This window comes from Leptidea sinapis, chromosome 23 (genome assembly GCF_905404315.1).
Source record: "Leptidea sinapis chromosome 23, ilLepSina1.1, whole genome shotgun sequence".
NCBI classification, from domain to species: domain Eukaryota; kingdom Metazoa; phylum Arthropoda; class Insecta; order Lepidoptera; family Pieridae; genus Leptidea; species Leptidea sinapis.
The window spans coordinates 7,842,932-7,856,608 of NC_066287.1; the positions used below are offsets into that span (position 1 = coordinate 7,842,932).

The 13,677-nt window shown below is 34.8% G+C and overlaps 1 protein-coding gene across 2 annotated transcripts; it reads left to right on the plus strand.

Moving 5' to 3' along the window:
* Positions 1–1,074: 1,074 nt before the first annotated feature.
* Positions 1,075–9,932, plus strand: LOC126971164 (uncharacterized). 2 transcript variants are annotated; one of them, XM_050817329.1, is made up of 8 exons: positions 1,075–1,386; positions 1,743–1,863; positions 1,943–2,699; positions 2,934–3,139; positions 4,374–4,483; positions 4,929–5,135; positions 6,223–6,449; positions 8,494–9,932. In XM_050817329.1, the coding sequence occupies exons 1-8, from the start codon at positions 1,273–1,275 to the stop codon at positions 8,717–8,719; spliced, it is 1,968 nt and encodes a 655-aa protein (XP_050673286.1). In that variant the 5' UTR covers positions 1,075–1,272; the 3' UTR covers positions 8,720–9,932. The 2 variants fall into 2 exon arrangements, with proteins under 2 accessions (XP_050673286.1, XP_050673287.1); XM_050817330.1 differs by lacking the exons at positions 4,374–4,483; positions 4,929–5,135; positions 6,223–6,449; positions 8,494–9,932 and having other exon boundaries at positions 1,943–2,774; positions 2,934–3,079.
* Positions 9,933–13,677: the final 3,745 nt, after the last annotated feature.

The following is a 13,677-nucleotide window of genomic DNA, read 5'->3' on the forward strand; positions in this document are numbered from 1 at the left end:
ACAATTCAAATGTCCTCCTGAGTCTCGTTGTTTACAGGAGAGGCTGTTGCGTTATTAGAAGCAATCCTGTTTACCCGCTCCCATAACCTGAATCAAACTGTTATTTTTACTGACTCCCTTAGTTGTTTATCATCCATCAAGGAAAACCCATTCCGGAGTAAGTCAAGACATCCAATCATTCTTCAGATTAGGGAGGCTCTATTTTCCTGTCATCAAAATGGAATAGACTTAACACTTGTCTGGATTCCAGGTCATTCTGGCATTGCAGGCAATGAAACAGTTGACTCTTGTGCTAAATCTGCTATACAAATGGGTTCTTATGAACATTATAAAAATAGTTCCTAAAATCTGAGCGCTCTTTCTAAAACTTATCTCGACAAGTCCTGGAATACATACTGGAATGAATCAAAATTGGTTAAAGGAAATTCTATGGCTCAGTCCAACCAGATATACGTCCATGGTTTTTTTCTCATAGATATGCAGACAGATGGGTTACCTCCACAATATGTCGCCTACGTCTTGGTCATTACAGCACACCTGTCCACCTGCACAAGATCTGAGTTAAAGATCACTCCTTGTGTGAATGTGGCTTGGACAACGGTACTGTATCTGATATAGTATTTTCCTGTCCTGAACTTCTACATCCCCTTTATGACGTTCTGCCACCGAAATTTACCCGTCCAGTAAACGTTGAATGTTTGTTAACGTCTGTGTTTAGTCCATATTGTAATTTTTTATGTAAATATGTGAAATATAATAATATTAAGCTGTAAATATGTAATATAGAGTGTATTTTGTATAATATTGTGTTGTTCCAGGCTAGAAACTAACCATATACAATAACAGCATACTCAAAAAAACCTGCCACTATAATCCAAATTAAATTCATACAAAATTTCCATTCATAACGAGTCTCTTCAATTCCACTCGACATTGGGCGAAATAATTTGCGCCCGACTGGTGCAGCCACACGCCATATCACAAAAATTGAATTGAATTGAAAAAAAAAGATATATGTCTTGTTGGCAATAATTTGACATTTGTTTTTTTGTAAACAAACACAATAATCGATAGTCGATATTATACCGTTATTTTATTTAAACAAACCTACTGAGTACTGGCTACTAGTTGTGTAGCCAATTAACGCGATTTGAAAACTTAATTTGAACTTTTAAACTATTTAGAATTTTTATTTACCATGTTACTGAGTGTAGTGGTACTTTCAGTGTAAACTATTATAATTATTTATTTTGTGTAATATAACATGCTAAAATGTCATTTAACAAGTGTCGATTGTGTCTCAAAATTGGGGATTTTTGTTCTATATACGAAAAGGATGATTCTATCAGGTTATCGGATATGGTGATGTCTTTTACTAGTGTAAAGGTATGTATTTTAATAATGTTAGCGCATTTATGGAACCCCGCTAGCTTCAAATCATTATTATTTTAAAGTATATGTAACTGTCGGTAATTCTAGTGCTGTAAAGTGCGAAATAATGTAAACAAAAACAACATAACTAATGATAACGTCTACTATTTTTCATGGAAGGGAAGGACAGTCAGCGTACCGCTCACCCAATGTTTTTGTTCACTGTTCACTTTCTACTGCAAAACCAGAGGGATCACAGGAGCTTAGCTTGCCCTTTAGTTGAGAGGACGCCTTTTTTGAACCCATGTCATATCATACTTGATGCACTACTGGATTCCATTTTATATTAATTTAAATACAAAATCTTTCAGATATCAGAGGGTGATGGATTGCCTGATAAAGTGTGCACAACTTGCATCGAGAACTTAAGCACTGCATACTTGTTCAAACAGCAATGCGAAAGGATTGATGTATTATTACGGAAATTTCCTGGTACAGTACAGTTGATTACAGAATTAAGAAATAAATATGTACTTGCAATTTGTTTGGATTCTATTTATTTAATTTTCAGAAATTGACAAGCCCGCTGCTACAGACTACAATATCTGTGATCAAGAATTTTATTTACATTCCGAATATGCTTCCATTCAGGAGGATAATGATGAAAATATTGTTAAGGATTCATCACAAAATTCACAAGGCAGTACATACTATGATATTAGTGATGAAACAGATAGTGATATTGACTCTATTAAATGTCTTTACTGCAGCGAATCCTATAGTAATAAAGGAGCTCACAGATGCCATGTTACTTGTACAATAGAAAACAATAATTTACAAAGATCTAGTAGCAATGAGACTTTAGTTGCTTCTGATATTAGAAAGCCTGACTTAAACACATCGGTAGATAACACACAACTCACATATCATAGTATACCTGAGTACATTAGAGTCTCATGTGTTTTATGTGATGAAATGTATGATCAGTTTGATGAATATGTTGTACATTTGAATAGATGTACAACTAACGTCAAACTACATCATTTTGTGTGCCCGGTGTGCCATGAAATGTTCGCTGATAAATTGAAGTATTTAGAGCATCTCAAAGTTGTACACTTTAAAGTAGAAGATTCTTTAAGTGATCCAGGTATTGATTGTGTTGACTTTGCGCCTATGATTGAAAAAATACGAAAACCGAAAGCGATTAGACGTCAAATCGGTTGGTCTATTGAAGATATTTATCAGGAAATTGAGTGTAAGAAGATCGAAGACAAGCCCACAATAACAGCAAGCCCTATTAAAAATTTCTTCTCTAAGCTCGGGAATGAGTGAGTCATACATGGATATGTTGGCATGCCTGGGGACTTCAACAATGCTTTTCAAGATACTAACATAGAACTTATGTAAATAACTTTTTATGCAATATTCATATTAATATTTCTGGGATTCAGTAATGCTTCACTCCATTTTCTGTTACCATAATAGATATAAAATTTTATTTAACATCTTCTTGGCTTTAAGATAATTCTTTTTTTAATCAATATATTTTTTGAATATTTCAGATCTTTTAGCCGACAAAGTACTCCAAAAAAAGTGAGCTTTAAGAAATTTATAGAAAATGGTAAAGCAAAGACTGCCGTTTACTTGCCATTTAAAAAATATATACAGAATTATAAGCTCAAGAAGAAAGGCTCTGATTATAGTCCCATAAATTCAAAAATGGAGGTTACAAGCCGTATTCAAGCCACAATTCCAGAAGTGATTTCAGGTATTCTCCTTATCTTTTATGTTATGTTAATCTTCCTTCACTATTCGGCCTTGTATTGGAGCAGATAACTCAACCAAGCAATACATATTTAATGTTACCATAACGCAGATGTAACAGCTCTGGTTCAATGTGTCAGTTAAAGCACCTTCTGCTGCAACAAACAGGTGTAATGAAGCTGGGTTGCCGCACTGGGCACAAAGGATCTGAACTGCAAAGCTCTAAATAGGAAATATAACTGTGCCTCCAGATTATTTAAATTGCAAATCACCTGCTTAGTTGAAGCTTGTCATCAATCGGAGAGCAGCTTTCTGGTTACCCAACAGGAACACGCTAGTTCTGGGCGTTGCTGAAAGCTGCTAACCTGGTACCTTCAACTACCCGTTTCTGCCACTGCTGCACATGAAGAACTACACCCTGGCCCTTACGGCAAAAGAATTAATTCGTAACTCATATTTTTTCGACATTTTCACAGCTGCCATAATCTATCTAGATGTATAGATGATCTAAGGTTGTATACACTCTGGTTCATAACCTATTTACCTAAAATAATGTCATGGGTAACTTTCAACCGGTCTTATCAAGTATCTCTTTGCTTATTCAGTCAAAGAGTCAGGCCTTTAATTAATATTTAAAGATAAAGATAGAAAGATAGCCTTTATTTCCAGATATTAGTTATGTAGTAATATGTTTATTTTTTTATTTCCTCTATTTTTTAACAATATATCTAGCTTGTCCACTGACATAGGCCTCCTTTAGGACCTTCCAGTGCTCTCTCTCCCGCGCTTCTCTACTCCAAACTGGTCCAGCAACCTTCTTTATGTCATCTTCCCACCTTAGTATCTGTCTGCCTCTCTTTCTTTTAGCAACTCTCATCTCGGGTACCAATGGATGAGTTTCTGTGACTTTTAATATTTAATAATGGTTAAATCTGTAAAAAATCTACTCTATGCTCTCGAAGAGTCTGTCTGCTACAATTTAAAAATTAGCTTGAATAATCTGATTCTCATTTAGAGCTTGTTTTTAGTAAAAGCCCTACGTTGGTGACGTAGGGCTATGTGTGATATATTATATTTTTCTAAAATTTGTTCTATCTTATCAAATCTAGCCAATTATCATTCATCATCCCGAGTATATTATGTGTCATTTAATCATTCATTTAAATTATTATTTGATATAATTCAATATTTATGATTATCTATTGTCAAGGTGAATTAAGTGAATGTTTGTTTTATAGATAGTGACTATGGCTCTCCTAGTGGAACTTCAGAAGACTCCTGGAAGATGAAGCAAACCTTGATTTGTGCATGTGATAAGAAAATCTTCATGCTATCAGAATCTATACATGTATGTACATGATTACTAAATATCGGTTTAAAGATATTTATTCTCATAATTAATTTATTAATAAGATTTAACATATAAATCACTTACATGAGAATTTTACATAAATATACAATATAACCTAATATTACCTTAGGTTTCTATGACTAAGCATGCAAAACAAACAAAGTGAACAATTACAAAAAATGAAGGTACATAAAAATTTCTCAAGTTTGAAGGAGACCACACCAATTTCTCAAATATTCATAATAAAATATAAATTTTGTTTTAAAAATGTAAATTGAGTCTGTTTGAGTGGTTTTATTTTTATATTATTAAAAAATGTGAAAAATTTTTCAAAATCTTGCAACATTTTTGCAATTCTATTGGAATAAAAAATAAAATGTGATTCCTGAAGGGTTCCTTTCAATTTGGTATAATTTTATGATATTTGAATGCTATATTTCAGGATCGGGACAGAATTACAGCCATGATAAATGAGCTTGGTGGTGTGGTAGCTGAAAACACCAAAATGGAAATGTTGGCAACACACTTCATATCAGTGATGCCAAATGATACCTTCTCCGGCATGATGGTATGCTCACTGGCAACTGGCAAGTGGTTGTTGCATATCAGCTTCATATATGACAGTTTCCGATGTAAAAAGTACTTACAGGTGAGAAAAAAAATGTGTTAAGACTTATTACTTACTGTATGTGCAATAAACCTGTAAAATTTTGAAATGAAATTCTTTTTCCGTGTCAAATACTTTCTAAATCTTAAATTTATGGTATTCTCTGATAAATTATGGTTAATTAAAATCAGCATGCAAAAAAGTTTAATTAAGATTAATTTTTGTCAATCATGATTGCATTATTTAAATACAATTTTGTTCTGTGACAGTGGCTTTATCATATCGTGGTGTTTAATTCTGTAGCCTTTTTAAACAAAGAATTATATTGTTTTTAAATTTTATCTGCTTCAAATATATAGATATTATATTAGATTTGATCTTTATGTAAGACTTTATGTCGTCTTATGGCTCCATCATAAAACAGTTATGCAACACTCATACCCTGGAATCCTTCACATTATACATTACAAACACAAAATTAAAGCCAAAACTAAATATAAAGACTATGGCATACAAAAGTACTACTTTGCATACAAGGCTTCAAAATTTAAGGTGACTATATTTTTATAAAAAACTTTTATTTATTCGTCAATACTGGTGTGGTCTCCTTCATAGTTACCTGTAATACATACAGACCAGGGTCGATAATTTTTGAAACCAATAAAAATAATAGTTGGATGGGTTTCCCATTGGAAAAGGACGAGAATATAACAAAAGTGAAAGGTAAAATAAATTACGGACGATCTGAGGTCACGTGGAAAAGGGGGGGTGTTTTAGGGTAAAAAACGGTTTGTGTCACAACTACAAGTCCTATGGCAAAAGTTGAAAGCAAAGTAAAAAGTTGAAAGAAAACAAAAAGATCTACAACTTCTATTTCACACTTTTTTCACATAACCTCAAAGTTTATGTGTAAAATTCAAAAAACCAAGTTTTTGGTTTTTTCTTTCTTTTACCAAAAAAAAAAATCACTACACTTTCAACTATTATAAAATGTTACCTTTTTATGTCTCAAATACACTGTAATTTATTTGAATTGAAATATTTATTTTTTCACGGAACGGACATGATTCTAAGCATGATAGATAGATATATATATATCGTAATTGTAATAATTCTATTATAATTTAAGGAAAGTATGTACGAATGGATTAAACACCCGAAGATTATGGAAATAGACAACACAAGCGTAGAGGTTGCGAAGGCCGCCATCTTCTGGCATCGGGAGTTGCAGGAGAAACACTCGAGATTCCCGTTCGAAGGGAAACAGATTGTGCTCATTATGAAGAAGAAATACAGGCAGTATTATCAAATGATATTCAAAACATTGAAGGCGAAACCGATCACTTACGATCCGAGGTTAGTTTTGTTTTTTTTTTTTATGGAAAAGGAGGACAAACGAGCGTACGGGTCACCTGGAGTTAAGTGATCACCGCCGCCCACATTCTCTTGCAGCACCAGGGGAATCACAGGAGCGTTGCCGGCCTTTAAGGAAGGTCTACGCGCTTTTTTTGAAGGTACCCATGCCGTATCTGGAAACACGACACAAGGAAGCTCATTCCACACCTTTGTACTATGTGGAAGCAAGCTCCTTGAAAACCGCACTGTGGAGGACCCCGCCACACATCCAGATGGTGGGGATGCTATGATAATTTGTGGCGTGTCGTGCGAAGGTGGAATTTGGCGGCAGGAATCAGGTAAAACAGCTCTTCAGAACACTCCCCGTGATAAATGCTGTAGAAGTCACACAATCAAGTGACGTCTCTACGCAACGCCAAGTGATCCAGTCATTCACAGAGCTTCTATTACCTAGTCTATGGATTTTTTATCTATTTTTGACATAACCACTTACGTAAAATAGTTATAGTAGCGTAATGCGTATAGTCAAGTAAAGCATGAAAGAAAAAAGGCCATACCAAAGCCTACTATTATTGTGTCAACATTAATAACAGCTATGTCCACCCCCATTGGAGACACTAGATAGAAAACGAAAGCGAATCTCATGTAACTGTGACCTATTTTGAATCGCATATCGTAAACAGTCAGGCACGCTTTGAATTCAAATCAAAACGTTTTAATGCAAGTCACGCTAATACGAAAGGTACAATATATATATAGACATACGTGATGCTCTGCAAGTGCAAAACAACATTTTATGTAAACGAAATAATGTTAGCAAGTAAGTTTCACTAATATTCCTTCTATTAATTACTATAATATATCTGTAAAATTGTAGTATTTTGTGTTCTCAGTGAAACTATTCTAGGATATATCCAATATTGTAATTGCACGCCTCGAACGCGAAGCGGCGAGGTTGTGCTTTATAACTGACCTGTCAAGGTCACACGATTTCCACTCTTTCAACTGCATTTTTTTTTCTATACTCTTACACATTAAAAAAGCACATCAATAAATAAAGCTGAGTCACTAATGAATAATCCTGATACTTTTTTTATGTTGTCGAATACGTATTAATATAAAAAAAGTTCATAAAAAATTCTTTATTGTAGACGTCCATTAGTCTGTGGTTGAAAAAAACGGTGTGGTACAGCGAACGACTTAATTTTTTTTTGTCACTATTTTCAGAATTAAGCAGAGAAGGTTTCCTTTCGAAAATCACTACTGTAGGCCATCTTGTTTTTTTTTAAACGCAGATGATTCGATTTTATTCCAAATTTAACTTAATGTGCACTTTTGGATTTCCAATTTAAGTTTGGATATGCTGTTATTTTTATACAACTTATTTTTTTACTATAGTGATGTATCTGTTTGTTTCCTTAACAAATAGAAAAATAAATAAAATATATATATTCGTACTAGTTTTCACAATTATTATAAAATTCAGTATCTTCAATATTAAGCTAGCCAACACACACATTGATAAATCAAAATTGATCACGATTTGTCGGAATGTAAGGTCGTCTTTACGCTAGTATATTTTAAGTCTGTGGTGGTGATTGATGTTGCACAGCTCTATTAGACCTTTCTAGAGCTATTTTTTTTAACAAGGGACGTGACGAGCAGGACGTTCAGCTGATGGTAATTGATACGCCCGTCCATTACAATGCCCATCCATATTTCTATCGCTATAAAATAATCATAATCTAGTCCCAGGCTGTCCGATCATTTAGATATTCAGCAGTGGAGTAATAGGATTTACGACAGAGCCATTTTTTTATAAAACATTTAAATTTATTTATAGATAATGCCTGAACTGTGGCTGGGACTTTATTATAGAAGTGTATACATTTACCCTTAAAGCTGTTATGTATCTTATGAAGCCTACTAGAATTAGTTACAAGCAATCTCTTATTTCTAGTGTTATAATAATGAAAATCACTATTAAGAGCAAAAGATGTGAGATGTGAGTGTTAATAGAATTAAAGTTATTTTTCATCTGTAGAACGCCAGGAAGTTGCTGCTCGGCCGATTACTGTTTCGTCGACATGAAAATCATAGAGCGAGTGAAGCTTCGATTTTTCTTCCACCACAACGTTCCCGTGTTTCCCTACCAGTACATACTCATCTATCTGCTGAAGAGGGGGAACGTCGACGACCAACACAAGTATCTGCTGCAGGACTGTGGCAAGATCAATGATAAAGATTATTTTTTAAACAATACTTGTTAAGTGAGGCCATATTATGTTTAAGTACTAGTGGGGCCAGGCATAAATCACGTCACACGGTAAGGAAGGGGACGACGTAAAGTGATAGTGTGTGACAAGGGTGTGGGGAGAGGACCAAAATTTTGTGACGTCACATTTTTTCAATATTAATATCTTATATCTAAAGCCGGGTCTGCTGACCCAATTTTTTGACAAAACATGTTAGCAAAACAGTCTGACCGCTGCACTTGTTTCTGTGTACGTTTTTGGTTCATTTCAAAAATGAGTTCCGACGAAGTACATCCAGCTCTTTGTATATATTTTTATGATCTAACAATGTAACATCCCCAAGAACCGGTCTTTCTGTTATCAGTTGTATAAAAAACGAAGTATTTTTTTTCACATCGCAAACAAACCAAATAGAATTATCGCTAGCTACTTGCGAATGATAGCTACGTCTTCATTTAGTGAACGGTAACAAATAATGTTTAATTTCCCTGTGGTGATGTTATCTATTTCTCGCGGTAAACATGTTAAGATGTTTTATTTAACAAAACTGTTAAACCACATCCCTAATCTGTTTATAAAACATGTTTTTGTGTTGACAAACACGAAAACTCGGCGCAGCAGACGCGGCTGAAGTATTAGAACACAAAATTTAAATTGCATATTTACCAAACTTCCAAATTTAATTATATATATATATTTTTTATACTTTGCTAATTTTCATGCCTTTTTCTTGATTTAATGTTGATATTATTGAAAAAGAATTTAAATCTAATATATAAAATTCTCGTGTCATGGTGTTAAACATTGAACTCCTCCGAAACGGCTTGACCCCGATTCTCATGAAATTTTGAGTGCATATTGGGTAGGTCTGGTCAAGGGTGGTCCACACACAGATTTTAATATCGGCAATACAACGTTTGCTGGGTCAGCAAGTGGAAATATAATAAAATTCGTAACTGTTTAAACTGTTTGTTTAAACATAAATTTCTAAATGTTACGAAATATGTGGTATCTCACTAGGGTCTCACAATAATTATTGTGACCAGCTATGACAGACCGGGGAGGTGTCATAATATCATGAAATTCGTGTGATGTTATTTATGGCCCCTTAAGGAAAATTTTTATATGTTAAAATTATATTGGAATTTACTTATATCTTGTTTAAAATTCTTGTTAATTTGAGATAGTTTATTTGGACTGAATAAATTAAATATAAATTCTTTATAGTTTTTTCTTTTCTTTATTAATTTAGATATTTAAATGCAACTTGGAATCTTGCTATCGATGTCTCCGTCGGCGAACAGTAATATCTGGACATTGTTCTGTATACTGTTGAATTGCTGTTTTTTTTATTAACTGAAAGAAAAGGTGATTAGGTTGAAATACTTTCAGCATCAACTTGATAGTATTTTACTTGGTTCAACTTTACTCGTGGATACACAAAATATTATGAATTCCATTGTTTGATTATTTACGACTGACCTGTGAAATACTACCTACACCTGGCAGGTGGCCACACTGGTATTTACATATATACACATACCTACACTGGTATTTTTTAAAATATTCACCTGTATTAAGTTTCTTTCCGTGTGTTAAACGAAAGTAATTGGATAACGCAACCAATTAGGAATGTAGAGTCAATATCGACCTGCCATTTGGAAAAGAAATACCTACTTCAGCTCTGAGAAATATAAAAGTCAAAAAGCTCGGGCAGGCTTTTTTTTATATTTGTTGCATGTAATAGCCTAGCGGTGATCTCCCGACTCCAAAAGTGTGGTAAAAAGTAGATTCTTTTAAATTTTTTATGGAAATGGAGGACAAACGAGCGTACCCGTACACCTGGTGTTATGTGATCACCGCCGCCCACATTCTCTTGCAAAACCAGAGGAATCACAGGAGCGTTGCCGGCAGGAAGGTGTACGCGCTTTGTTTGAAGGTACCCATGTCGTATCGTCCCGGAAACACCGCACAAGGAAGCTCATTCCATAGCTTTGTAGTTCGTGGAAGAAAGCTCCTTGAAGACCGCACTGTGGAGTACTACTGTCGGTACTCCACAGTGTGGTCAGTACATCCAGATGGTGGGGATGCTATCCTAATTTGTGGCGTGTCGTGCGGAGATGGAATTCGGCGGCAAGAATCAGGTGAAACAGCTCTTCGGAAGACTCCTCGTGATAAATGCGGTAGAAAACACAAAATGAAGCGACGTCTCTACGGAACGCCAAGTGATCCAGCCGTTCACAGAGCACTGGGTCCTCGATAATTTGAGCTGCTCTGCGTTGCACGCGGTCAAATGGATCGAGCTGATACTGGGATGCGCCAGACCAGAGATGACAGCAATACTCGATATGTGACCGGACCTGCGCTTTATAGAGCACTAGAATGTGGGCCGGCATGAAGTATTGCCGTGCTCTATTTATGACGCCCAGCTTCTTCAAAGCCAATTTGACATAGTCGAGTGGGAAATTCATAATTATACAATTACATTATGTACGAAAGTAGATTTCAATTTCGCTTTTTCCATCATTGGAACGAAGCAGAAACTTTTTATGAAATAGCAGCACAAAATCATCACCGCCACCATGAGTGCTCTCCCTCTGTTCCAAAAGAATCGCGGGACATTCGTACAGACCTACAAATTCCTCACATACTATTGGAAATTCACTAAAATCATATCGATCCGAAAACTCCGCACATCAGACACAGCACCACAGTGTTAGTAGTTCTACATAGAACATAGTACCCTGAGATCAGTATATAGGACACATGCAAGTCATTATGGTAAGAGCTTAGATAATTTATACGTTTAAATACTGTGATAGCTGTGAACGTCGAAAGTTTTGTGCTTTTCACTACAATTGCGCTCGTCACCTTGAGACTTAAGATTTTAATTCTCATTTGCGAAGTAATTTCACTAGCTACGGCGCCCTTCAGACCGAGACACATTAGTAATGTTTAAATATTACTGCTTCACGGCAAAAATAGGCGCCGTTATGGTTCCCATAATCTAGCCGGCATCGTGTGCAAAAGAGCCTCCCACTTATCTAAGTGTAAGAGTGTTCGGCGTGTGGTGCGAAGCTAGATTTCGGTGAACGAGTCAAAGCCATACCGTTTTTAGTTACAATGAAGCGACAATCAGATACGGACCCACTGGAACACCGTCAATTTACTACTGCAGTATAAATTTAAGTTATTAAAAAGCTCTGCGTCGCAATAGCTTGAACCGCTGACGTACCAATGTGGTTTCGGTTCTCCAATTCATATGTTCGTTTATTCGACGCTTTATAAGGTCGGCAACGCTCTTGTGATTCATTTGGTGTTACAAGAGTATGTGCTGCGGTGATCATATACCATCAGGTGACACGTTTGTCTTCCGTAAAAGAAGCATCTTTGTGCCTGACTTAAACAATAAATGATATCGTTAATCTTTGAAAATTTCAAGAATATTAGTAATTCAAGCAAATCTACCTTTATATAAAAAACCCAGCCTGCGACGGTGATAAGAATGGTAGCCATCATTCCCCATAGTTGGCCACTGCTGGGAAATGCGTCATGTTCAGTGGTAAACTGTTCCTTATCGTCACAGCCGCAAAACATTATTTAAAAAGCCGATATCATGCCTCTATTTATGTTAATATCGCATTTTTTATAACAAGAAAAACAATATTTAAAATGAGCAACACCGAATTATTTGTAAAGAGTAAAAAGGCACTGTTTTGTCAAATTTGACGTGTGTTATATTTTTCCATTAAACGTGAGGATCTTATAGTACGAGAGCTAGCAACGTCAGGAAAACAAGCCTTTCAGGTAGGCCAGTTTTTAGATATCCTATCTCTCTCACTGTTCCGGACGTCATATGGACTATCTGGCTGGCAGAAGTGGTTGCGTTCATCAGTGCGCATCCTACCCGTACAGGTAAATTATCGATTTTTTAAATCATTTTAAGATTTTTTTATTTTTATTGAACTTTCTACAACATAAATCTAATATTGCCAGACATTTTTATTGCTGTTTAAACTGTTCCAGACAATTCGAATTAAAAAAAAATCAAAATAATTCAGTATGGCTGAAATTTTTTATTATATTATTTTTGTATCTAAACACTTAAAATTAATTTGCCAAACAATAAAAACCTTTTGTTGGTGTTTGGTTGTTAAACCTTCAGTCCGACCGATTTAAAAGTAGAAAGTGATGTGGTATCATTTTGCTTGGTCTAAAAGTAGTTGTCGAATAAATTACAGAGAAAGAATTAAAAATTATTGAATAAATGTGTGGATGAATGTAGTATCAAAATAATTATTTATTGTTGAACAAAATTAAGATAATAATCAATCTCAAGTATGAAAATAAACAAAAATTATATTTTTTAATTGATAATTGTATCACAAAAAACGGAGGCATCTTGATAATCATAATCATCTTCATCACTGCTGTCATTTTCATTGTCAACATCGTCTTTTGGGTTGTCATAGTCTTGTAATAAGTTATTATCTGTAAAAGAATGAAAAATTTAATAATCTTTCGGCAAAGAAATTTATTTGTATTTAATTTTTACCTTTAATAATAATGTCGGCAACTAATGATGGCAATTGCTCTCCAACAAACCAGACAAAATCATATATATCGTCATTTATGGTCCAGCCGGAAGCTTGAGGTGATAGAGATGTCGGGTGTTTTAAATGAGCATTTCTCCAAAACTTTGTAACGTCACGAACTAGCAGTAAATGCTGATACAATTCACTTTTGCATGGTGGTAGGCTTGATGGATCAAAGTTACGAAATTTTTTTTCAAAATTATCATCTGATTTTTTAGACCGATAAGTGTTTGAAATTGAAATCTAGTCTCTACAAATTGTTCTCTACAATTATTAATAAACGAATAAGTAAAACACTAGAAACAAAACAACCTGTACAACAAGCGGGCTTTAGAAAAGGGTTTTCAACAATTGACCACATCCACACAATAGAGTCAA

What these genes read in the sequence shown, in the direction of transcription:
- LOC126971164 (XM_050817329.1), top strand. Translation starts at nt 1,273, where the DNA reads ATGTCATTTAACAAGTGTCGATTGTGTCTCAAAATTGGGGATTTTTGT. An exon ending in TGCTATCAGAATCTATACAT is followed by an intron (nt 4,484 to 4,928) that starts GTATGTACATGA and finishes GCTATATTTCAG; the next exon opens with GATCGGGACAGAATTACAGC. An exon ending in GATGTAAAAAGTACTTACAG is followed by an intron (nt 5,136 to 6,222) that starts GTGAGAAAAAAA and finishes TTATAATTTAAG; the next exon opens with GAAAGTATGTACGAATGGAT.